The following is a 27316-nucleotide window of genomic DNA, read 5'->3' as shown; positions in this document are numbered from 1 at the left end:
ATATCTGTGTTATGAATACTGTATATGTGTGTGTGTGTGCACTGTATATATCTGTGTTATGAATACTGTATATGTGTGTGTGTGTGTGCACTGTATATATCTGTGTTATGAATACTGTATATATGTGTGCACTGTATATATCTTTGTTATGCATACTGTATATATGTGTGCACTGTATATATCTGTGTTATGCATACTGTATATACGTGTGTACTGTATATGCCTGTGTTATGCATACTAATAGTGGTGGTATACATGTGGCAGTATTATTTGGCCCTTATATAGGTAATATTGCTCTAAATTAGCATGTTGGCACTTTGCGGTAGACAAGTGGGTTTTGGCTTGCAGTTTGGGCACTCGATAGCTAAAAGGTTCGCCATCACTGTCATAGACTGTAAGCTCTTGTGCCCCCCCCCCTCATCCTCATAGACTGTAAGCTCTTGTGCCCCCCCCCCTCATCCTCATAGACTGTAAGCTCTTGTGTCCCCCCTCATCCTCATAGACTGTAAGCTCTTGTGTCACCCCCTCATCCTCATAGACTGTAAGCTCTTGTGTCACCCCCTCATCCTCATAGACTGTAAGCTCTTGTGTCACCCCCTCATCCTCATAGACTGTAAGCTCTTGTGTCACCCCCTCATCCTCATAGACTGTAAGCTCTTGTGTCACCCCCTCATCCTCATAGACTGTAAGCTCTTGTGTCCTCCCTCATCCTCATAGACTGTAAGCTCTTGTGTCCCCCCCCCCCTCTCATCCTCAGACTGTAAGCTCTTAGAAGCAGGGACCTCCCTCCTATTGTTTCATTTGACTGTTTTTACTGCGGTGGATTCGGGTCCGGCCGAGATTCATTAAGGTAGTTCCAATGACGTCCACCGGGTGGCGCTGCTGCGCTGAAGACCATCGGAACGCACTCAAGTTTACCGGCCTATACCTGGTGAAGGTAAGTGCAAGCTCCGCAACACTTTTTTTTTTTTTTTTTAAATGCGGCGGTTTTTCTGAATCCGTCGGGATTTCGTTTGGCCACGCCCCCCGATTTCCGTTGCGCGCATGCCGGCGCCGATGCGCCACAATCCGATCGCGCGTGCCAAAATCCCGGGCCAATACAGGAAAAAAAAAAAAAAAAAAAAATTCGGCACAAATCAGAAATATTCGGGTAACATGGCGGGAAAACGCGAATCGGGCCCTTAATAAATGACCCCCAGTGAACGGAGCTGTGGGTGGTGTCATTTTGTGAGACTGATGACGTTTTCAATGCTACCCTATCTAGCACTGTACCACCTTTTGATCAATATTTTTATATTTTTCAAAAGTGCCATTTTTGACTTTGGGCGCCATTTTCAGTTACGGGGATAAACACAGTGAAAAAAACATTATCATATCTTCATAGATCGGGTATTTTTTGGACGCGGCGATACCTGTTAGTGATTTTCACAGTTGTAGGGAAAAGGAGGGGGGGGATTTGAATTTTTAGGTTTTTTTATTATAATTTTTTTTTTAAGCTTTACTTAAACTATTTTTTCAGAGCCCCCAGGATACTTTAACCCTAGGGTGTCTGATCGATCCCACCATATACTGCCATACTACAACATATGGGGATTTTCCTCCTCATAACTATCAAATATTGAGTTAAAGTGTAACCGTCATTCTGAGCAAAAAAAATAATAAAATAAGTAATTCTGCTCCAGGTGTCCCTAGGAATCATTTCCAGGAGGGGCAAAACCTGCCCCCTGTGACCTCATCACAAGGGCGCGCTGCTGACCAATGAGACCAGAGCTATCTATCTCCTATCCATCTCAGAATTACCTGCCCTACAACATATCAAAAGTTTTTTGTAGTGATGGTTACACTATAAGAAATCCATAGGTCATATCATACCAATAAACTAGACACCACATCAGCCGGTCCCGACACGTGTTTTGCATTAGTGCTTCCTCTCGGGGGGGATTGGGGGGGGCTTAGGTGTTGGGCGTCTGGTCCCTAAAATTCCCCTCTTATTTAAACAAACTCTCAGCCAATCATTATACCAGATTTACCAACGTCAGAGGTCGTGTCAGTAAAGCGAGGGGGAAACCCAAGAAGTGCAGAAGCGCCAGAAATAGATGAGATCCTGCATTAGAACAGAAATTAATTGAAAAGCATGCGGCGCATGCGCACATAGGAACGAGCCTGCGCCACAAACCAAAAGGACGTATGCCACGCGTCAGAGGATGGAACGTGGCAGTCATAAACGTGGCGGCCGCCACATAAAAAGTATAGTCCCTCCGCACTACAGGAAACATATAGACAGGAATAATTGCTATGAAGTGATATATATATATAGAAACAGCTCAATCATAGTAACAACACTCAAATATACAAATTAAACATAAACATATTAGAAGTGACAATGTGACCAAACTAATAGTGAAGGTGAAAGTGCACCACACCTGAAAAGACAAGGATTCGGCACCGGACACGGGAGTAACACGGACACTGGGACACGGAGAGTCCGCAGATACTTACAGAGAGCCGGGAACATGACGGGAGACACCGGCGCCGGGAGATATCAGGCAGCGCATTCACATGTGTGTATCTGTCAGCGGCGCACTTTTTGTATATATCGGTGAGTGCAGTCACTGGCTCCGCCCCTGGGAGGCGCTGAGGAGAAACTCCCTGTAGTCACTTCTGCTTATAGGTGGAGACAGCACCTGCAGGCCCCGCCCTGGGAGATGGCTCCGCCCCTGGGAGGCGCTGAGGAGAATCTGCTGTAACCTCCCTGTAGTCACTTCTCAGTTCTTATAGGAGGAGACAGCATCTGCAGGCCCCGCCCATCAGGGTGTAACTTGTGTTACGTATCTGTGAGCTCAGTCACTTGCTCCGCCCCTGGGAGGTGTGAGCAGAGACTGCTGATTCCCCGAAATCACGTGCTTCCAGTTTTGTAGACCCGCCCATCTGGGTGTGTCCTGTGTCTTCTAACCTCTCAGTGCCTGGGGGTCAGAGGTCACGGGGCTGCGATGTTTCTCCTTATTTACCGAAGGTTTTATAGACAATGTTGTCACTTATAATAAATTCCCATATAATTTGGGGGGATGTATAAGCCGGTGCAGTGTGCAGGACCCCGGGTCCGGTCTGTGTACATTTCCTCTATCACCCGGTTCTGGTTCTGGTATATTCGGGGGTCGCAGCTTCTCTATGACCCCAGGACTTGTCTGTTACCCCAGAATCTGCGGTGATAAATCCTCCCTCATTATTACTGGTGCAGAAACATCTATAAATCATCACTTTGTGTCTATTCTATTATCACTGAAGGTTTTCACCCTCCCAGAACCGGATCCCAGAACCAGATCCCAGAACCGGATCCCAGAACCAGATCCCAGAACCGGATCCCAGAACCGTGTCCCAGCCCCGGGTCATGGCTGCGGCTGCTGAGAAGACGCTGCAGGGGGCGCTGTCACTTTCCATCAGTTACTATCTGCCGCTAGTGGATGCAGAAGTGGGAGGAGTCACCGCCAACATCTGATTTGTCAGAAAATAAAAATTAAAAAAATATATATTTTTATTCTTTCTCTAATTTGTTGTTTCCGTCTCCTGGCTGGCCATACTAAATGGACATCTGACCATGGAGGTGACCTCCGCAGGAGTCCGGGCGGGCAGTGACCAGAACTGACAATGAGCGCTCGGGGTAAGTCTATTTTATTATCTGCCTTGACTGTCACTTCTGTGTCACTGGCTGAAAGGACTGGGGTAAGGTCATCTCCTTGTGTGATATTATGTGCCTTTAAATGTCCATACATGACAGAGATGGGCGAATCGATTATAACTTCAGTTAGAATTTCAGGAAAAATTTGATTTGTCACAAATCCGAAGTTTATGCTGATTCATGGAAACAAAGGGGTTTTTTTTCTACTGTACTGTAGTGATTTGTGCTCCAAGGGATTGTCTCTTGGGGATCTGTATACCCCAAATAGCCATTCTTTTTTGTTGCTGAAGTGAATAGGAAGAAATCAGGTGAAATCCACATATTTTCTGTACTGATTTCTGCTCCTATCCCAGGGTGTCCAATTTGGGGGATCTGTATAACGCAAATTCCATTACCCTTTTGTTACTAAAAATGAGAGCAACAAATAAGTGTGAAATCCACGTAGTTTATACACCATTATGTCAGACAGAAAGGTGGCAGGTGGAGCAGGCAGAGGTGGCAGCACAGTAAGGGGACGTCGCAGCAGAGGTGACTCTGTGAGGCCAGAACTGCCGGTGTCATCTAGTGGCAGTGTGTTCATCAACAACACAAAGGTAGTTGAATGGTTGACTAGGTCATCCAATTCCTCAAATGTAACATCTGACAACCCCAGCCAAGAGTCCCTGGGTTCCTCAGATACAACAATTAGTTGGCATGGCCCAGGAGCAGATCAGTGGCCCTCACCTGTCCCCAACCAGCCTCTGTCCTGTTCCTTTCCCGCAGCCAGAGAGCTACTAGGTGGTCTGGGCTCCGCGCCACTATTCAGCGAGGACGAAGTGTTGGAGGAGTATCAGCAGCTGCTTGGCAGTGAAGAGGTGGGGCAGAAATCCGCTGCTTCCTGCAGTAGGCAGGCTGTGCATACTGACACCGGTGAGGAGAGTAGCTGTGACCGGGAAACGCAAATTGACGATGATGTACCCGATAGCACTTGGGAGCCGGGTGTAGCAGGGGATTCATCATCGTCGGGCGAAGAGAGTGTCAGCTTGCGGAGCAGGCAGCAAGTTGCTTTTGTGGCCTTGAGTCAGCAGGGTGGCAGCAGTGCGAGGACGAGAGCCAAACGTCTGCGGGGTACAAATCCCCACTCCCAGGTCCAAATAAGCAGTGGCACAGGGGCTCAGCGAGGCAGCGGCGGTAGTAGTCTCTCAGTGCAGAGTGTTGGTGGTAAAATTACCACCTCGGCGGTGTGGCAGTTTTTTGTTAAGACACCAGAGGAGCCGAGCGTGGGTATATGTCGTATCTGCGGGCAGAAAGTGAAGCGTGGCCAGGGAGCTAACCTTGGCACCACGGCCCTGCGCCAACACATGCAGCGTCACCATCCAATGGCCTGGAAGAAACGAGGAACAGATGTGGAGGTCCATCTTGCCAGCGCAGCAGCAGCACCTAGTGGCACATATGCCATTTCAGCCAGTCAGGGCTCCAGCACCTCTGCCGAAGGGAGCTGTTTGTCTTTGACATCATCTCCCGGTCCAGATGATTCTGCTCCTCGCTACGCATGGCGCCAGCAGTCGTTGAGCGAGGCGATTACAAAGAGACAACTCTATGCGTCCAGCCATCCTAAGGTGCAGAAGCTGATCGTGCTCCTGTCCAAGTTGTTGGTACTGCAGTCCCTCCCTTTCTAAGTCGTGGACTCTGCACCGTGCAGAGAACTAATGGCTTGTGCCGAACCGAGGTGGAGAGTTCCAAGCCGTAATTTTTTTTCCAAAAAGGCAGTGCCAGCCCTTCACCAATATGTACAACAGAAGGTTGGCCAGTCTTTGAGCTTATCAGTTTCTACCAATGTGCACGGCAGCGCGGACGTGTGGAGCTGTAATTATGGTCAGGACCAGTACATGTCCTTTATGGCCCACTGGGTGAATGTGCTTCCCTCCCAGCCACACCAACAACTTCCACAGGAGACGGCGCTTTCTCTCCATGTTGTCAAACTGCTGCTCCTGCGCCAGTGTCCGCCTCCTTCTCCACCACCACCTCAGCCTCCACAAGAGCTGCTCCATCATACCACATGTCACGCAGTTCTACACCTGGTTTGCCTGGGCGAACAAAGTCACACAGGGGAGGAACTGCTCCGCGTCACGCAAGAAGAAATCAATGTGTGGCTTTCTCCACGACAACTGAAAATCAGAACCATGGTGACAGACAATGGGAGGAACATGGTGTCCGCACTGCACCGAGGAGGGATGGTCCATGCGCCCTGCACGTGTTCAATCTGGTAGTCAACAAGTTCCTGAAGTCCTCCACCCATCTGCAAGACATTCTTAAAATGGCCAGGACACTGTGCACGCACTTCAGCCATTCTTACAAAGCCAAGCACACCCTCCTCGAGTTACAGCAACAGAACAGCCTCCCCCAACATAGTCTGAGATGCGATGTTTCCACCCGTTGGAATTCCAGCCTCCATATGTTAGGTCGCCTGTATGAACAGAGAAAAGCCATTAATGATTTTTTGATGATGCAAGTGGACCGTAGTACTCCCCTGTGTAACTTTGATGTCAGCCACTGGCAGCTCATGCGTGACACCTGCCGTTTGCTCAGGCCCTTTGAAGAGGCCACGTTATTTTCAGTTGCTAGGACTGCGGGATGAATAACGTCATTCCACTGCTTCATGTCCTGGAACTCATGCTGCAAAATCTGTCTGGTCAGGGCACTGGAGAAGTGGAGACTACATCTCATGGCCACATGAGTCCGGTGGGGGCTGAACTGGAGGAGGAGGAGGACATTGGAGCACAAGCAGTCTGGTGCAATTTGTGTTTTTTCCACTCAGGTGACAGGAGAGGAGGAGCAGGAGCATCCGGAGGATGAGGTAGAAGACGAGGCAGATGACCCAGAAGCACCGTGGCCAGCGGCGTTGCTAGGGACATTGCCGGACATTGCTATTGCCACCAGTAATGTCCCCCTCAGCCCCCTGTAAGGTTCCCCACAGACCCCCCAGTGTCCTCCACAGCCCCAACTAAACTGTTCCCCTCAGCCAGAAGTAAAGCCCTCGGCCACAAATGAGGTTCCCCACAGCTTCCATGTCCTAATAGCCCACTGTAATGTCCCCCACAGCCCACTGTAATTCCCCGTGTAATGTCCCCCAAAGCCCCCTGTAAGGTTCTTTGCAGACTACTGTAAGGTCCCCCGCAAAAACCTGCAATGTTCCTCGAAGCCCCTTGTAATGTCCCCCGCAGCCCCTTGTAATGTCCCCTGCAGCCCCTTGTAATGTCCCCTGAAGTTCCCTGCAATGTCCCCTGCAGTTCCCTGCAATGTCCCCCGCAGCCCCTTGTAATGTCCCCCGCAGCCCCTTGTAATGTCCCCTGCAACCCCTTGTAATGTCCCCTGCAGCCCCTTGTAATGTCCCCTCAGCTCCCTGCAATGTCCCCCGCAGCCCCCTGCAATGTCCCCCGCAGACCCTTGTAATGTCCCCTGCAGCCCCTTGTAATGTCCCCTCAGCCCCTTGTAATGTCCCCTCAGCCGCCTGCAATGTCCCCCGCTGCCTTTTGTAATGTCCCCCGCAGCCCCCTGTAATGTTCCCCACAGCCCCCTCTAAAAAGTTCCCCTTAGCCACAAGTAATGTCCTCCTAAGTCCCCCATGTCCTCATAGCCTCCCTTTAATGCCCCCAGTCACAAGTAATGTCCCCCACATCCCCCTCTTCCCAGGTCCTCTTAGCCCCCTGTAATGGTCGCCAAGGTCTCCTCGATGTGCCCTCTCCTCCTCCACTGTATCATTAAAAACACAAACTTACTCACCCAAGTCTTCTCTCTCTCTCTTCCATCTGTCTTCTCGCAGCACTGAGGCGCGGTGACGTCATCACCCGGCGTCTCCTGCTCCCGGCAGCTGTAGTGAGCGGCTTGAAGCAGGAGATGCTGTGTGATCGCGTCTCCTGCTCCCTGTAGTGGAGAACGGAACTACAGTGCTCATCAGTGCTGGCGGGTCTGTTCTCCACTACAGTGCTGAGGAATTTGCCCAGACACGGGCCCTGGGTCTTTTGACTTAGCGATGCTCCTGACCATGGCAGTATACTGTGGATATGGAGACCGGGAGTCCCTCAGAGTCACTTGCGCAGATGGCCCGCAGCATGCTGCTTTGCCTAACTAGTGACAGCCGAATAGTCAACATCCGGCATAGGGATGACTTTTTGGCTCTCCACCCTCTTGGACCCTCGCTACCGGGCAAAAATGGGTGACTATTTTCCAGCTGCTGAGAGGGAGAAACAACTGGCATACTATAGAGAAATACTGTTCAAAGAGTTGGCCGCTGCCTATGTGCACCATTGTCCATCCTCTGTCAGGTCTGACAGGGGGATTCCTGGCAGTCATTGCTCACGTACTACTACTACGGCTGCTGTGGGGAGCTGGGGGGGGGGAGCAGTAGCAGCTCCATCAGCAGTCGCTTAAGTCTGGATTCCTTAATGAGCAACTTCCTTCACCCGCCTAGTGAGGAGCAGCAGGACATGAAGCAAACCCTGCACCAGCAGGTGGTGGCCTACTTAGACAGCACTTTACCATCTCAGGTAGAGGATCCCATGGACTACTGGGCAGCCAAACTTGATGCGTAGCCGCAACTTGCGGAGTTTGCGGTAGAGAAGCTGTCATGCCCGGTCAGTAGTGTGGCATCAGAGCGGGTGTTCAGTGCGGCGGGGGCCATCGTTACCCCCAGGAGAACCCGCTTGTCCACCCGTAATGTGAAGAGACTGACCTTTGTCCAGATGAATCAGGCTTGGTTCGGGCAGGATTTCAACTCACCAATGCCTAATGCATCAGATTAGATCAGCCATGACGCCTCCTCCAAACGTTGAGAAATGAGTCTGGGTTATAACTACCTGCCTCAGCCACTATTCTGATGCTGCCACCCGCCTGATGCCACACATCTGCTGCTAGCTGCTCCATCTGCCTCCTACCATCTTTACCAGGGACTGAAATTGTCCATCACCTCCACACTATATCATTGTGCCACTCTGCAGGCTCCTACTGCTGACGCCACCTCCACACTATATCATTGTGCCACTCTGTGGGCTCCTGCTGCTGATGCCTCCTCCACACTATATTATTGTGCCACTCTGTGGCTTACCATGTTGCCGCCACCTCCACACCTCTGACCTCCTCCTCTTCCTGCTTCCTTTGGAGTTCTTTTTTGGCAAAGACCTGATATTTTCAGGAAAACTGTAATGTATTATGAATGTGGCGTCTCTAACCTTCAAATTTAAATGGAAAATTTCAACATTGAATTCATTTCAAACTTCGTCATTGTACCACAATGTGGCCTCCTCTGCTGCGGGCTCCTGCTGCTGCTTCTGCTGCCACCACCTCCACACTTTATCATTGTGCCACTCTGTGGGCTCCTGCTGCTACTGCCACCACCTCCACACTTTATCATTGTGCCACTTTGTGGCCTCCTGCTGCTGCTGCTGCTGCCACCTCCGCCACCTCCACACTCTATCATTATGACACTCTGTGGCCAGGGGCGTAACTTGAGGGAGTGCAGAGGTTGTGATCGCACCCAGGCCCAAGAGGTTTAGGGGGCCATTATGGTGTCACTTTCCCATATGAAAAGATTATTACTATAAACCATACATTATAGTCGGGGGCCTAGCCCATCAGCTTCTAGTTACGCCACTGTCTGTGGCCTACCATGTTGCCGACACCTCCACACCTCTGACCTCATACTGTTGCTGCTGCTGCTGGTGCCACCTTTGCAGTTCCTTTTTGGCAAAGACCTGATATTTTCAGGAAAATTGTAATGTATTATGGACGTGGCATCTCTAATCTTAAAATTTAAATGGAAAATTTCAACTTCGAATTCATTTCAAACTTCGTCATTGTACCACAATGTGGCCTCCTCCTGCTGCTGCCGCTTCCACCTCCAATTCTGTCATTGGGCCACTCTGTGGCTTTCCATGTTGCTGCCACCTGTGGGCTCCTGCTGCTGCTGCCGCCACCTCCACACTCTTATCATTATGCCACTCTGTGGGCTCCTGCTGCTGCCACCACCTCCATAATTTGTCATTGTGCCACTCTGCGGCCTACTCATGCTGCTGCCAACTGACCGCTGTCTCCCTGGAACACCTTGTGATTTCCATAATGCTGTTTTCACCCTCCATCGCTCTATGGCGTTGCCACTATGTTTGGTTTTCCCCCTCATTTCATCTGTCAGAAGGAATGAAAAGCCTCAGGATTGATAACCAAAAGCAGGAGTGGATACAGAACACAGAGGACATGCAAGTATCCCATTTACTGGTCATCTCTGTTCTGGATCCAGTCCTGTTTGTTTTTGGCTTTAGCAATACTGATGGATTATTGACCGATTGAAAGCGGACACTGATGCGTGAAAAGAAGGGAAAAATGATCAGTGACATCAATGCAGAATTACTGCCGGCACCCTCTGCACTCTTTTGGGGGGTTTCTACATGTATCCGCGTGTAACAGAACAGGTTCTCTAGTAATCTATGGAATCATCTGATGTCAGTGTAAGAAGAGTGCACTCTGTGATGTTATAGTGGGATCTTGGCCCTCAGCTCAGTCCTTTCGAGCTGGCACAGACGTTACCTTGTCAGGCTGCATTCCCGCTTCGCTTATTCGGGGACGTTGGCCTCTGTAAGTGCACATGGAAGTGAAGAGTGAAGCGATTCTAAGAGCGGCGGCTGTCATGTGCGTGTCATACTAAAACACAAAGTATACTGAGGGGTGGGAACGTGGCACAAAGATAATCAATGTAATGTGCTACACACATGGAAGAGCAACCACATAGAAAATACACAAAAACATGTGTCAAGTAGCAAATAAGGATAATCTTTATTAACCAATGAATAAATACAAAAGAGAAAACACTAATCGGACAAAAATATATAAAATCACTTAAAACAAAAGGGAGATACAGCCAAACTGTACCCCACACAGAAATGCGGACAGCGGGGATACAGTGGCACCTGATAATGCCAACAACCTGTCACCCCAAAACGACCCTGCTCTGGGCACTGTCCAGGACCCATGCAAATGCAAATATAGTGAAAATTCCACACAATCAAATAGCAGGTAAGTAACAACTGATCTAGGCATAATAGGCAAAACCAATAATGCATAATAGATCATAAACCAGCAGGCACGGATAAATGTCTAGGCCTGTATAAATGACTCCCAGAACAGACGTGCACCCCTATAATATACTGGAGTATGAACTCTGCTTAGGGTCATGGCAGACTTGCCGTTTTGTCTGCGTTTGCACCCACCAGGACGGGCCGCGGCCCCATGGCGTCGGCGTTTCTATGAAAATGCCTGCGATTGTGAACGAGCCGCCGGTGTTTTGTATTAATTTAATGCAAAACACTGGTGGCTCCTTCCCGATCGCAGGCGTTTCCATAGAAATGCCGATGCGTTCGGGCCACGGGCCGCCAAGGTGGGTGCAAACGCAGACAAAACGGCACGTGTGGCACCACCCTAAGTGCCCAAGCAGAGGGAGTAGAAAAAACTCCTAACAATAAACCTGCTACGAGTGAGCATAATATTTACCATGTGGTCCGGACAGTGCGGGGAAAACAGAGCCGAGAAGGTGCCCCACGCGTATCGCCGCGAACCGCGGCTTCCTCAGAGGTCATTAAGGGTTGCTCATAGATAGAATTCAGAGATTTGCGGAGACCTGCACTGGCCAGGTGTTGCGTTCCACACCTTCAGGAGTCTGAGCGGCCTCGTGGGACTGTAAGAACAGAGTCTGAAGGACAATGACTGCACTTGGTATAGAGTCCTCTGTGAAAGTTTCAGGTGTCTGGTTTCTTGGGGGTCAGTAAATCCGTTGTGAAACCCTCTGAGTCTGTGGGACTGGTTCCATAGACAGCATTGTAGTAGTAGACATGTAGTCGGCCGTCACAGTAACAAGGTGCACAGCACTGAATCCTGCCATTCTATCGCCAGTCTTCCAGGATTCAGAGAGGGGGGAGAGAAGGGTGATTAACGCAGATGTTGAGTTTTTTCTCATAGATGGCTCCAGGTCTGCAGGAGGAGACAGACGGTTCTGCACTGGATATACAGTGGTCAGTGGCGCACATGAGGTAGTACAAGCAGAACCACTCCCTCCACACAGGTCAGCGCAGGAGGTGCAGTGACGGCACTCAGGGAAGTGCTACAGCTGGTGGAAGGTAAAAGGGCAAATATCTATACTCAAGGTATAGTCCTGGGGTCTAAACACGACTATGAACCCTTATGGAAGGCTAGAGATTTCCTCACCAGGAATGTAACGATCCAGGTTGAAGGGGGGCCCAGTCGGAAACCTGCTGACATCATAGTTTGTGAGCCGCCGGCGCACATGGATCTGTCACTACCAGACAGACTGCATCAAGTAGCAGAGCTGCGGGGAGCGTGGGACTGGTGTGTACATGGTTTATTATTTTTATGTGCTGGGCAGGGGTGGCTGGCTGTATACTGAAGGGGTACAAGCAGGTTGGCTGGCTTCATAGCTCCGAACCATCCCAGATTTGGCGGGCAGTTCTGACTTTTCACCTCTGTCCCGCTGTCGCGGCCAGCTGAGAGATTGTCCCGGATATGTTCTCCAGGTCCCGCACTGGCTGGGGTTGTCCTGGCTCTGTATCCCACCTAGTGTATACTTCCAAAGCCAGAACTTGCGGCACTGAATTACTTCTACAGACATCGGGCAGGGAATCCTTTTGAGAGATGTGTTGGGTTAACGGAGAGCAGGGACCACGTCATCAGGCAGACATCACCATCTTTCCATATATGGTCTCTACACCTCCCAGGGCTTCCCCAGACACATGGGGGCACATTAACTTACCCGGCCACCGGAGTTGAAGAAATAGAGTGTGCGCCTATAATACACATCTGCCGCGATTCACTAAGATCGAGCGCCCGATATCCTGCATGTGTCGCTTCCCCAATCAGGTCCCCGGAGTTCACCTTCTTCTTCCTGGTGCATGTAAGTGCATTGTCCGTGTATAATGCGCTGTGCGGGGAGTCACTAAGATCGTGTGCAGTGACCTGGACATGCCCAGTATACATCTGGCAGTCTGTCACTATATGTTTGGTCACCTGCATAGCTTAAACCCCTGTTTTCTCATATATGTACTCCCTTACCTAGTCTTTCATGCATCTTTTGTAAGCACATGTGAAGGTATAGGCCCAAGCCTAGTGTGGGAGTAGTTCATTCTCCATTTTAGATTGTGGTAAAATATTGCTAATTGCATCTGCCATTGACACTAATGTTAGTGCCCTCCCTTCTATATTACGCAATATTACTGTAATATTACATCATCTGCACCTGGTCAAGCTGTGGGAGTGGATCTTCTGAATCACCTGACCTCCAGGGCCAGTCAAGGCTTTGATTGCTCTGGAAGGAGGAGTCCCAGGAGCAGCCCTCTGGATAGAGGGTCTGTAACCCTGTAGTTTTAGAGGGACACACTTCGGTGTGTGCAGTGTGCAGACACACTTCAGTGTGTGGTCAAGTAGGTCTGTGAGGAGAAAGAGCCATAGGCCATATCCTTTGCAAGCCTGTTCATCACCTGTTTACCCAAGTTAGCAGGGATTACTACGTGCATCCTCTTTAACCGTCTGTGGGACAATACATAATATATATACAGAGCCCATAGCAAGCTGTCTTGGAAGTTTGAGGGTCATCCCGCCAGCAGCGCCAAAGTTTGTTCGTATTTAAGTACGTACCCTGTCTAATAGGAAGTAAAGTCATTGGGAGCAGGTATTCTACTCAGCTCAGGCAAGCATAGTTATGGCTAGTCCAAGCCTCTGTGAAAAGACTCCGCTCATCTGCTTCAGAAGACCACTTACCATCAGCTACACCATCCAAAACGACTGTGATCTGTATTTCTCGTGTCCTGCCAATAAAGAGCAACGGTTACCCCCGAGACTGGGCGTCTGAAGTCTTCATTGCTACAGGTACCTACGTGGGGGCGGGTAATCGGGACACACAAGGAGTGTGAGTGCCACCTGGGATTGGGGCCCATATATTCCCTCGGATATAGACTACCACCGTGTGACACCTTAAAGGCCCAGCACCCCAAATACAATCCCGGGTCACCACATGTTCTTTTTGGCGTCCCCGAACAGGATCAGCCCAGTGCGCCTAAGTGCCACAATAAAGACTTCCGATTAATCGGTGGCGTCACGAAAAATTGTTAAAGAGACATTACAAGTCATCTAAAATCATTACTGTGCTTGTGAAAAAGTGAGGGTGCCGTCCCTTTGAGATTGAGACTGCATCACTTTAAATCTGTGTGGTGTGAATTGCAAGCATCCCCTATTGTGGATTCCAGTTGCCATTGTTGTGGATTACAGTTATTGCTGCCGCTGTGCATCTTCTATTGTGGACCGCAAAAGTTACCTATATTTGTGTGAAGCAAAGGATTGTGCTGCTGTGTTACTGTGTGACTATCTACTGCCATTGTTCATTGTGCTGCTGCCAGAAGAGCATACAAGAGGTTAATTGTCTCCCCCAGCAGCTCTGCATTGTAGCTCCGCCCACCTGCATCGTGTTCAGGTCCTCCTCTCTTCATTCCTGCAAAGTGGAACTATTCTGTGTTGTTCCTGTACTAAAGGGGAAGGATTTCTTAGCTGCACCACATACAGTTGCCAGGCACTGCCATCTTGCACAGAGTACCAGACCCTCAGCTCTGTCACCACTGCTGCATTGCTCCATTCTACTGTGTTCCTATCATTCAGTCTGCAGCTCCAGTTGTTTTCTTCAGCCTGTTTGTGCCTGCATTTTCTAGTGATTGCTGCTGTGAGCGCGGCACCTGTCATTACAGCTATACAGATAAGTGCAATTTTTCTTAAAGCGACAGCAGCCATATTTTCCTTAAAGAGACAGTACATTAATTTTTGCAAAAAAAAAAATGTCTACATCTTCTCAAAATGATCAGGCTCGCCCTAGCAGCCCTGCATCTTCATCTGCTACTGCTCCTACACCACAGGTTACAGCTGCTGCACCTGTTCCAGCCCCTGTTATAGCAACAGGAATGCCTTTCTTCATAGGAACCTCTAATCTCCCAAGTTACAGAGGGGATCCTCATACCATTGATGCATTTAAGGAAAAGATATTGCGTACCATTGAACTTGTGTCACTTTCTCCCAATCAGCAGGTACAGCTTCTAATAGGACAACTTGATGGTCCTGCTGCAGAGGAAGTCCGTTCCTGGCCATCTACAGAAAAGACCAGTGTTGACCAGATTCTCAATCTTCTCAAGAAGGAATTTGAGGTCCAATCACCAACTGAGGTTCGTCTTAAATTTTATGACCGACGTCAGAAACCTGGAGAAACGCTCAGAGAATATGCCCTCGCCCTCCAGGCTGCATACAGATCTTTGTGCCAAGTAGATACCATTGACCCTGTTGCTGCTCAAAGCATGATCACTGATAGATTTATAGAAGGCGTTGATTCCAGGCTAATACAGAGCCAACTCCGCATGCTGGCAGCCCAGAACCCAACCATGTCCTTTCTAGACTTTAAGACTTTAGCCTTACGAGTAGTAGGAACTGACTCACCCTGTGCTAGTTATACTTCTGCCACTAATTCTCCAGACCTGGCTGGTGGAATTTCTACTGCATCCCTACTACCTCCTGTTTTACCTATGCAGGCCACTCAGACTGTCCAGTCAACCCCTGTTACTACACCTAATACCACTGATGTACTTGCCCAAGTTGTTGACTCTCTGTGTCAAGCCTTAAAGGAGATAAAGGTTCAGCCCTCATCCCGTGAGTCATCTTTAGCCAGGACATTGTCTCCAGAACCACGTCCTAATCACCCGAGACCTGATAGGCCCCCTCCTGAAAGGTCTCCACAACATGAACCTCCTTATTGTACTTACTGTGAACGTCCTGGGCATTACAAATACCAATGTTACCAGTTAAACGGGCCACTCCCGAGGCCAAGGGCCGCCCCTCGGGTAGTGAATCCAAGGGCCCAGAGGGACAATCGCAATGGATTTCAAAGTTCATCTCGAAATGCCCGTACATAACTGTTTGTATAGATGGTGTACCCTTAGAAGCCTTAGTGGACACTGGTTCACAAGTCACTACCATCGAGCGACAGACATTTGAAAAGTATTGGGACTCTGACTTTCTAAATCCTGTGGGTAAAGCCAAGTTACGTTTAATAGCAAGTAATGGTCAACCTATTTCCCAGCTAGGCTACTGGGAACCCACCATTCGTATTGGTGATCGTCAGTTACCAGGTCAAGGTGTAATTGTTACTGAGGCTCAGGGAGATACAACAGCAGTAGTGTTAGGCATGAATGTGATGCGCCATGTTTTTACTGAATTGCTAGCTGCTTTGCACGCTTCCCTCCCTTCTGCATCTTCCCATTACAGACAAGCAGTTCAGCGGACCATTAAAGTGCTCTGTGCCCAGCAGAAGTTCGCCAATCGCAAAGGTGAAATTTGCCGTGTCCGTATCCAGGATGTGAGACCAGTAACCCTAACTCCAAACAGCGAAACACTAGTCTGGTGTCGAGCTCGTCCAGGGATAGATAATGCAGATTATGAAGCTCTTCTTGATCCCATCCAAATTGAAGGACAGCCACTGGTAAAAGCTGCCAGAAGTATCGTCACGGTCTCAAACGGTAGAGTACCGGTACGGCTAGTGAACCTCGGCGATGCCCCTGTAGACTTGTACAAATTCAATTCAGTTGCTCTACTATATCACCTGGATCCAGAAGACATTCTGGATGAAGAAAATCTTGCACACCAAAAGTCAATTAAAACCACCCCCAAAGGTAACCACACACCAACTACCTTTTGGTGGAACGAACTCAATGTTGGAGATGCGAACACTCCTATTGAAGATATTAATGGTGTCATCAAAGTCGCTAAGCGACATAGTGAAGCCTTCAGCAAGCATCCACTGGACTTTGGGAAGACTAATTTGATTCAACACAAGATCAATACAGGTGATCATCCTCCTATCAAGGAAAGGCACCGTCCCATACCTCCTGCCAACTACCAGCAAGTAAAGAAACTGATTAAGGAGATGAAAAACACCAAAGTCATTCAAGAAAGTCAAAGTCCTTGGGCTGCACCCATCGTCTTAGTGAAGAAGAAGGATGGCAACATCAGATTCTGCGTTGACTACAGAAAACTGAATAATGTCACCCACAAAGATGCCTATCCTCTTCCCAGGATTGAAGAATCCATCGCTGCTCTTGGCTCAGCTGCATACTTCTCCACTCTGGACCTAACCAGCGGTTACTGGCAAGTACCCATGGCTCCTGAGGATAGAGAGAAGACAGCTTTCACTACTCCAATGGGACTCTATGAGTTCAATGGCATGCCATTCGGATTGTGCAACGCCCCAGCAACATTCCAGAGACTTATGGAAAGATGTCTAGGCCACATTAATTTCCAGAGCGTCCTGCTGTATCTTGACGATGTCATTGTTTATTCTCGCACATATGAAGATCACTTAAATCATCTAGCCGAAGTGTTCCAAGTGCTCATTGAACATGGTCTGAAGATCAAGCCATCTAAATGTCACCTTCTAAAACCAAAGGTCAGTTACTTGGGTCATGTCGTCAGTGCTGAAGGAATACAGCCTGATCCAGAAAAGATTTCTGCTGTGAAAAATTGGGACACCCCAAGAACTGTGAAGGAAGTCAGAAGTTTCCTAGGATTTGCGGGCTACTACCGCCGCTTTATACCTAACTTTGCCAAAGTAGCAGAACCACTCACCGAACTTCTACGTGGTTGTCCTAGAGAAAATTATAACCGAAGATTTCCTATTGATTGGTCTGAGAGACAAGAAACTGCATTCCAGACTTTGAAAGCCCTGCTGACCTCTCCTCCAATTCTAGCGTACCCTGACTACAGCCATCCTTTCCGTCTCTACACGGATGCCAGCTATCAAGGCTTAGGAGCTGTATTGTCACAAGTCCAAGACGACAAAGAGAGAGTCATCGCTTATGCCAGCCGAAGCTTGAGAGGTGCCGAGAAGAACGATAACAATTACAGTTCGTTCAAGTTAGAGCTACTAGCTCTTGTGTGGGCCGTTACCGAGAAGTTCAAAGATTACCTCGCAGCCACACCATTCACCGTTTACACGGACAACAACCCTCTCGCTCACCTTAATACTGCACGGCTAGGTGCACTTGAACAAAGATGGGCTTCCAGATTAGCAAATTATTGCTTTGATATCAAATACCGCAGTGGTAAAACCAACATCAATGCAGATGTATTATCCCGTTTGCCCATAGGAGAAGAACCTCCTGATGAAGAAGACATGTGGGAAGACGTTGAGATGCCTCCCTTCTATCAAAGGTTTGCTATGCAGAATGTTATTGCTGCTACCCAGACTGATAAAGGTCCTCAACAGAAACATGATTCACTTCAAGATCCATCTAGATGGCAAACTCTCCAGAATGAATCTCGAGTTTTAGGTGAGATCTATGATTTCTTGACTACTGGAAGTACACCTGTCAGACTCAGAAGACAGTATCCAGATACCGAACTCAAGCGTCTATGGAGACAGCGAAAAAGGCTCTTCATTCAAAAGGGCCTCATCATACGTAATACCTTGGATCCTGTCTCAGGAGAGAGAATACACCAAATTCTCATTCCCAGAAGAGATGCAAAAATTGTGCTTGACGCTTATCATGACCAATCAGGACATTTTGGCGTACACAAAACTGAAGCTACCATACGCCAGCGCTTCTACTGGATTGGAATGCGAGCAGATATTGAAAACTGGTGCAGCGAATGCCCAGCTTGCAACCTGACTAAAGCCGGAAAGAAGGAGGCTAGAGCGCCATTGCATCCAATCAACTCTCACCGACCAAATGAGCTAGTTGCTCTGGATCATGTGAAACTGGCACCTACACGTTCAGGATATACTTATGCTCTCACTATGGTGGACCACTACTCTAAGTGGGTCGCAGTTGTTCCAGTGAAAGATATTACTGCTCGCACTACAGCTGCCGTCTTTTATCGTGAGTACGTGAGACATTATGGTTGCCCTGAAGCAGTCCTAACAGATCGTGGACCTGCCTTCGAATCACAACTCTTCCAAGAGCTTTGCCAATTCCATGAGTGTAAGAAGCTACGTACAACAGCTTATCATCCACAAGGGAATGGACTCTGTGAAAAAATAAACCAAGTGTTCATCAACATGCTGAGAACTGCATCAGTAACCAAACAAGCAGAATGGCCACAACTCCTAGATGAACTAGTGGAGATTTACAATAACACCATTCATTGTTCAACAGGCTACTCGCCATATTACCTTATGTTTGGTCGCCAAGGTCAACTCCCTAAGGATCGAGCTTTAGGAATTCAAGTACCTGATGTGATTAATCCCTTACCTAGGACCAACTGGGTCTATGAACATCAACGTCGCATCCATGAAGCAAAAGAAATAGTTGATCACAGGATGCATGAAGCTCATCGTAGGCAAGAAGAGTGTTATAACCTAAGAGCCAATGCCACACCACTACAAGTGGGAGATAAAGTATGGTTGTGGAAATACCATCGCTCAGACAAACTTGACTCACTCTGGGAACAAGAACCCTACACTGTCACAAGTATCCCATACCCTGATTCAGATGTCTACGAGGTCAAGAAGCCGGGAATGGCTCCTCAAACCGTTCACAGGAATCGCATGAGACTCTGCACTAAAGAAGACCTTATGGTTATGTCTTCTCCTCCACAACCAGTCATGCCGGTCTACACACCAACTCCTGTAACTGAGACACCACCAAGACAGCCCACTGTGGAAGAATCAATCAATAACTCTCCATTCATAATTCCAGGCTGTTATCAATGGGTACCAGTTCCTTTTCAAGCTCCTGTACAAGTTCCAGTTCAAGTTCCTGCTTCAATTGCTTCTCCTGTTCCTGTACCAGCATCAGAAGAACTACCTCATCACCAAACTCCAGACTCTGAGGAAAGTCAAGTGCTGAGGCGTTCAGAGCGAAGTACTAAAGGAACTCCTCCTGTCCGTTACAGAGAATAAAGAACTATATCCTTGACATGTATATATAATGTTTTGCTTGTATACATATATTACTGTTTATTTCACTAGATAGTTAGCTAGTTTGCAACGGTTTAAGCCTCGAGTACCTGGTTAACTACCATGCATATTGTTTCTGGTTAACTTGCATATTAATACAGTCTATGGACTACTAAGGACTGTGTCTGTTCTCAAAAGTGCCTTTTACCAGAGCCTTCCCATGGACAATGCCTAATTGCTAAAAGAGACTCTACCTAAAGTGCACTATATCTACTGTTCATATTGTTTTGCGCATTTTCATTGTTATTTTCATGTGTTATTGCATTGCTCTATGATATATTTTCCAGATCATTCTAACTTTACATTGTCATTGTATTTCAGGTGCTACCCCACCTAAACATGTGCATTTCCTCCTCATATAGACGCCGAGGACGGCTTATTTTCAGTGAGGGTGTTTGCAGTGACCTGGACATGCCCAGTATACATCTGGCAGTCTGTCACTATATGTTTGGTCACCTGCATAGCTTAAACCCCTGTTTTCTCATATATGTACTCCCTTACCTAGTCTTTCATGCATCTTTTGTAAGCACATGTGAAGGTATAGGCCCAAGCCTAGTGTGGGAGTAGTTCATTCTCCATTTTAGATTGTGGTAAAATATTGCTAATTGCATCTGCCATTGACACTAATGTTAGTGCCCTCCCTTCTATATTACGCAATATTACTGTAATATTACATCATCTGCACCTGGTCAAGCTGTGGGAGTGGATCTTCTGAATCACCTGACCTCCAGGGCCAGTCAAGGCTTTGATTGCTCTGGAAGGAGGAGTCCCAGGAGCAGCCCTCTGGATAGAGGGTCTGTAACCCTGTAGTTTTAGAGGGACACACTTCGGTGTGTGCAGTGTGCAGACACACTTCAGTGTGTGGTCAAGTAGGTCTGTGAGGAGAAAGAGCCATAGGCCATATCCTTTGCAAGCCTGTTCATCACCTGTTTACCCAAGTTAGCAGGGATTACTACGTGCATCCTCTTTAACCGTCTGTGGGACAATACATAATATATATACAGAGCCCATAGCAAGCTGTCTTGGAAGTTTGAGGGTCATCCCGCCAGCAGCGCCAAAGTTTGTTCGTATTTAAGTACGTACCCTGTCTAATAGGAAGTAAAGTCATTGGGAGCAGGTATTCTACTCAGCTCAGGCAAGCATAGTTATTGCTAGTCCAAGCCTCTGTGAAAAGACTCCGCTCATCTGCTTCAGAAGACCACTTACCATCAGCTACACCATCCAAAACGACTGTGATCTGGATTTCTCGTGTCCTGCCAATAAAGAGCAACGGTTACCCCCGAGACTGGGCGTCTGAAGTCTTCATTGCTACAGGTACCTACGTGGGGGCGGGTAATCGGGACACACAAGGAGTGTGAGTGCCACCTGGGATTGGGGCCCATATATTCCCTCGGATATAGACTACCACCGTGTGACACCTTAAAGGCCCAGCACCCCAAATACAATCCCGGGTCACCACACGTGCGCCCGATATCCAGCATGTGTCGCTTCCCCAATCAGGTCCCCGGAGTTCACCTTCTTCTTCCTGGTGCATGTAAGTGCATTGTCCGTGTATAATGCGCTGTGCGGAGAGTCACTAAGATCGTGCGCCCGATATCCTGCATGTGTCGCTTCCCCGCTCAGGTCCCCGGAGTTCACCTTCTTCTTCCTGGTGCATGTAAGTGCATTGTCCGTGTATAATGTGCTGTGCGGGGAGTCACTAAGATCCTGCGCCCGATATCCTGCATGTGTCGCTTCCCTGCTCAGGTCCCCGGAGTTCACCTTCTTCTTCCTGGTGCATGTAAGTGCATTGTCTGTGTATAATGCGCTGTGCGGGGAGTCACTAAGATCGTGCGCCCGATATCCTGCATGTGTGGCTTCCCCGCTCAGGTCCCCGGAGTTCACCTTCTTCTTCCTGGTGCATGTAAGTGCATTGTCTGTGTATAATGCGCTGTGCGGGGAGTCACTAAGATTGTGCGCCCGATATCCTGCATGTGTGGCTTCCCCGCTCAGGTCCCCGGAGTTCACCTTCTTCTTCCTGGTGCATGTAAGTGCATTGTCCGTGTATAATGCGCTGTGCGGGGAGTCACTAAGATCGTGCGCCCGATATCCTGCATGTGTCGCTTCCCCGCTCAGGTCCCCGGAGTTCACCTTCTTCTTCCTGGTGCATGTAAGTGCATTGTCCGTGTATAATACGCTGTGCGGGGAGTCACTAAGATCCTGCGCCTGATATCCTGCATGTGTCGCTTCCCCGCTCAGGTCCTTGGAGTTCACCTTCTTCTTCCTGGTGCATGTAAGTGCATTGTCCGTGTATAATGCGCTGTGCAGGGAGTCACTAAGATTGTGCACCCGATATCCTGCAGGTGTCACTTCCCCGCTCAGGTCCCTGGAGTTCACCTTCTTCTTTCTGGTGCATGTAAGTGCATTGTCCGTGTATAATGCGCTGTGCGGGGAGTCACTAAGATCCTGCCCCGATATCCTGCATGTGTCTCTTCCCCGCTCAGGTCCCTGGAGTTCACCTTCTTCTTCCTGGTGCATGTAAGTGCATTGTCCGTGTATAATGCGCTGTGCGGGGAGTCACTAAGATCCTGCACCCGATATCCTGCATGTGTCGCTTCCCCGCTCAGGTCCCCGGAGTTCACCTTCTTCTTCCTGGTGCATTTAAGTGCATTGTCCGTGTATAATGCGCTGTGCGGGGAGTCACTAAGATCCTGCCCCCGATATCCTGCATGTGTCTCTTCCCCGCTCAGGTCCCTGGAGTTCACCTTCTTCTTCCTGGTGCATGTAAGTGCATTGTCCGTGTATAATGCGCTGTGCAGGGAGTCACTAAGATCCTGCACCCGATATCCTGCATGTGTCGCTTCCCTGCTCAGGTCCCCGGAGTTCACCTTCTTCTTCCTTGTGCATGTAAGTGCATTGTCCGTGTATAATGCGCTGTGCGGGGAGTCACTAAGATCCTGCACCCGATATCCTGCATGTGTCGCTTCCCTGCTCAGGTCCCCGGAGTTCACCTTCTTCTTCCTGGTGCATGTAAGTGCATTGTCCGTGTATAATGTGCTGTGCGGGGAGTCACTAAGATCCTGCACCTGATATCCTGCATGTGTCGCTTCCCCGCTCAGGTCCCAGGAGTTCACCTTCTTCTTCCTGGTGCATGTAAGTGCATTGTCCGTGTATAATGCGCTGTGCGGGGAGTCACTAAGATCCTGCACCCGATATCCTGCATGTGTCGCTTCCCTGCTCAGGTCCCCGGAGTTCACCTTCTTCTTCCTGGTGCATGTAAGTGCATTGTCCGTGTATAATGCGCTGTGCGGGGAGTCACTAAGATCCTGCGCCCGATATCCTGCATGTGTCACTTCCCCGCTCAGGTCCCAGGAGTTCACCTTCTTCTTCCTGGTGCATGTAAGTGCATTGTCCGTGTATAATGTGCTGTGCGGGGAGTCACTAAGATCCTGCGCCCGATATCCTGCATGTGTCGCTTCCCCGCTCAGGTCCCTGGAGTTCACCTTCTTCTTCCTGGTGCATGTAAGGGCATTGTCTTGCGACACAATTTGGAACTTAAATCCTGCGCTCAGTCTGAATCAGTTGGATCATCTGACGGCCCGTCCCCCACCCCACTTCTGTAGAATGAAAGCAGTGCAGCTGCCCCAAAATCCGATTGCGTGCAACACAATCCCCTGTTAAATATCTGTCACAGCCGCGCAAAAGACCAAGAACAGTCCGACAAAGATCCACGGCTCTTTGTAAATACGCCCCATCGTCTCTATTTAATTCAATTACATTTTTGCGCAGCCTGGGATTTGAACCCAGAACCTCCACACTCCACCTGCCACAGAGACACAGAACCTCTATCCTTTAGGCAATGGGCTTAGTGGTTGTCAATAAACGGATTGTTACATTAAAATTACGGTCTTCATTTAGACCCTTCGGACTCTTAGACTCCAATCTACAGATCCGATATTCCTCTCTCTGTAATAAACGTAATAGACTTCTTCGATTACCATCCACCTAAAGTCTGAGACCTGATGTCTGCACTCATTGATATCTCTCTCCATCCCTTTCATTCTCTTTCCCTGTTTTATCTTTCATACGTTCCTTATGCTGTCGCTTCTTTCCTCGCATATATTGTCGATCTATGTTCATTCAAACGTATTCTCACTGGCCTTGATGTCTGCCCCACGCAGATCTTACCACAAGGACATTTTAATATGTAGATCACATTTCTACACGAATGCCATCCCTTTATGTAGATATCTGTACCATACAGAGGGTGAGACAATTTTTCTCTCTTAAAGGGTTATTCTGGTCTGGGCCTCCAATTAGATGTTACTAAAAATTTTTACCTGTATGAAGATTTATGGTACCTTAACCCCTTAACGCTGAAGCCACTTTTCCCCTTCCTGACACGGCCCATTTTTTCCAATCTGCCCTGTGTCACTATAAGTGGTTATAACTTCGGAACGCTTTAACATATACAAGTGATTTTAAAATTGTTTTCTCGTGACGCTTTGTACTTCATGTTAGCTGAAAAATTTGGGTGGTATGTTTTGCATTTATTTATGAGAAAATCAGATGTTTGGTGAAAATTTGGAAAAATTCTTGATTTTCGAACTTCAAAATGTTCTACTTTTTCCATACATAGTCATAACCGCAAAAAAATGTAATAACTAACATTCACTTTATGTCTAATTTATGTGGACATGGTTTTTTAGGCATCCTCTTATTTTTGTAGGATGTTATGGGCCTTTGAACGTTGGGTGCGATTTTTCACATTTTCATAAAAAACGCAAAATCTGCTATTGAGGGACCTGCTCAGGTTTCAAATCACTTTGAGAGGCCTAAATAAAAGTAAAACCCCATAAATTACTCCATTATAGAAACTACACCCCTCAACGTACGTAAAACAACTTTTATGAAGTTTATTAACCCTTTAATTGTTTTACAGGGGTTAAAACAAAATCGGATACAATTTTGAAAGTAAACTTTTTTGGCTAAATTAATGTGTTTTTCAAAAAATTTACAAATTCTCAGTGGATAAAATACCAAAAAGCTCCACAAAATTTGATCCCCAATCCCTCCCGCGTATAACAATCCCCCATATGTGGTGGTGACTGCTGTATGGGCACACGCCAGGACATCGAAGGGAAGCTGCGCCATTCACAGCAGATTATGCATTGTCACTTTTTATTGGCTATACAATCTTTATTTTTTTGGCGATTTGGACATATAAGAGCTTATTTTTTGCGACATGAGATGCACTTTACAAATACTTCATTTTCGTGGGTCATTAGCTTATTGATGAGATTTTATTAACTCTTGAATGTATGGGTGAAAAGAAAATTGTCAATTTTGTTTTTTTTTCGTATTTTTTGGGGGTCGTACACCGTACACTAAAAATACTATATTATCTTTATTCTATAGGTGATTACAATTATGGTGATACCTCATTTATACAGTTTTTCATTTATTTTTACAATTTTACTGGATAAAAACTAATATAGAGGAAATCTCATTTGTTTTTGCATCGCCATCTTTTCGGAGACGTAACTTTAATATTTTTTGGTTGACAGAGCTAGTTTTGGGCTTATTTTTTATGAGTTGAGTTGTTCTTTTCAGTGGTACCATTTTGGCGCACATAACTTTTTTTGATCACTTTTTAGAACATTTTTGTGTAGAGATTTTATGAAAAATGTACATTTTTGGCGTGTTTTACAGGTTTTGTTTTTACGGCGTTCACCGAGCGGGTCCAATAATGTTTCTGAGTTATTGTACGGATTGTTACGGACGCGGCGATACCAAATATGTGGTTTTTTTTGGCGATTTTGTGTTTTTTTTCACTTTATTGCATGTGTATAGGGAATATTTGTGTTTAGGGGACTTTAATTTTATTTAATTAATTATTTTTTATTATGTAGTGTTTTTAACATTTTTTATTAACTTTTACAGGTTAGCTTGAACAAGTGATCCACTGATCACTTGTTCAAGCTCTTCTTCACATTACACAGTGTAATACAGATGTATTACACTGTGTAATGTAACACACTGAGCATGCTGCGCATGCTCAGTGTGTTACAGCCGGGTCCTGCCAGAAGGCACGGACCCGGCTCACAGAAGAGGATCGCGCAGCCCCGGGCACCGGCAGTCCCGGGGCTGCGATCGGAGCAGCGGACCCCCCGGTAAGCACCGCAGGGGGGTCCGATTCTTCTCAAATGCCCCTAGCACGCCACGGTCAGCGCGACCGCCGCGTGTCAGGGGTTAACACCCGCGATCGGAGAAATCCGTTCTGGAGCCGGCGCCAGAAGCATGACATACTATTACCGCATTTTGCGGGAACGCACCTCCCGCCATGCAGTAATAGTACGTCAAATGTCGGGAAGGGGTTAACCCCTTAAGGACGCAGCCATTTTGCAGGTTAAGGCTCAGCCCGATTTTTTGGATTCTGACCTGCGTCGCTTTATATGGTTATAACTTTTGAACACTGTTACTTACCAAAACGATTCTGAGATTGTTTTTTCCCCGCATGTTGTACTTCATTTTAGTGGTAAATTTTGGCTGATAAGTTTTGCGTTTATTTACAAAAAAAAGAAAAAAATGAAAAAATTTGCCATTTTCAAAATTCAAAATCACCGCGTTTTCAGGCAGATAGATTTACCAGCTAAATAAGTTGCTGAATAACATTTCCCATTCGTCTACTTTACATTTTCATAATTTTTGAAATGTTTGGATAATTTAATTTGACGTCACGCGGCTTACAAATAGAATATCGCTTTTCCGGATTTTCGGAATTGACTATTTTGGGGATAAATACAGTTTGAAATCAAATTTTACATATTTAGCATCAAAACCCCCTATATAACCAACCCATTTACAAATCTGCACCCCTCAAACTATCAGAAGCAGCATTTACAAAGATTGTTAACCCCTTGAGATCTTCATAGTAATTGAATCAAAATGGCGGTGAAATTTAGAATGGTCAAATTTTGTCGGTTATACGTTCATTTAGCCCTAAAATTTACACATTTCCAAAAGATAAAAAGAGAAAACTCACCATAAAATTTGTTCTACAATTTCTCCCGAGTGCAGAGACCCCCACATGTGGCCGTTACTTGTGTTATGGGGGCACAGCGAGACGCAGAAGGGAAGGAGGGCGCTGCAGCTGCCAGGATTTTAGTTTCCTCATTGCCCCCTTTTGAAGGCTATAAAATTTTCGCTTTTCCGTTATTGGGGCCATGTGACGGCATTTTTTTTGCGCGATGAGATGCTTTTTCCATTGTTACCATTTTGGGGTTGGTATCACCTATTGTTGAAAATTTAGGAACTTTTTTTGAGGTCATGAGTAGAAAAGCATCAATTCTGTACTGGATTTTTTACTTTTATTTTTTTGGTGTTCACCGTATAGCCTAATAATCCTGTTATCTTTATTCTATGGGTCGATAAGATTACGGGGATACCAGACTTGAATATTTTTTCTTATATTTTACTAAATTTGCCAAATAAAACCCTAATGTGGGGAAAAATCTATCATTTTTGCATCGCCGCTTTCCAAGTGGCAGAACATTGTTACGTTTTTGGCTACAGAGCTGGTTGATGGCTTGTTTTTTGCAGGACATGTTGTACTTTGCAGCAGTATCATTCTGGAGTAC

At 47.3% G+C, this 27316-nt stretch overlaps 1 protein-coding gene and 1 long non-coding RNA gene across 2 annotated transcripts in view; one reads left to right on the top strand and one right to left on the bottom strand.

Moving 5' to 3' along the window:
• The window catches only part of LOC140108409 (uncharacterized), a 65614-nt gene extending 62966 nt beyond the window's left edge, over positions 1 to 2648 (bottom strand). The window contains exon 1 of the mRNA XM_072131719.1: positions 2500 to 2648. Within this exon, the coding sequence (XP_071987820.1) occupies positions 2500 to 2515 (16 nt within the window). The 5' untranslated portion in view covers positions 2516 to 2648. The remainder of the gene's footprint in view (positions 1 to 2499) is intronic.
• A 310-nt stretch (positions 2649 to 2958) lies between these two features.
• Positions 2959 to 3535, top strand: LOC140108411 (uncharacterized). Its single transcript, XR_011851059.1, has 2 exons — positions 2959 to 3013; positions 3302 to 3535. It is a non-coding gene; the product is annotated as an uncharacterized lncRNA (long non-coding RNA).
• Positions 3536 to 27316: the final 23781 nt, after the last annotated feature.

This window comes from Engystomops pustulosus, unplaced genomic scaffold (assembly GCF_040894005.1).
Source record: "Engystomops pustulosus unplaced genomic scaffold, aEngPut4.maternal MAT_SCAFFOLD_127, whole genome shotgun sequence".
NCBI classification, from domain to species: Eukaryota; Metazoa; Chordata; class Amphibia; order Anura; family Leptodactylidae; genus Engystomops; species Engystomops pustulosus.
The sequence above is the reverse complement of the archived record's forward strand: the minus strand, read 5'-3'. Positions and strand labels throughout refer to the sequence as shown.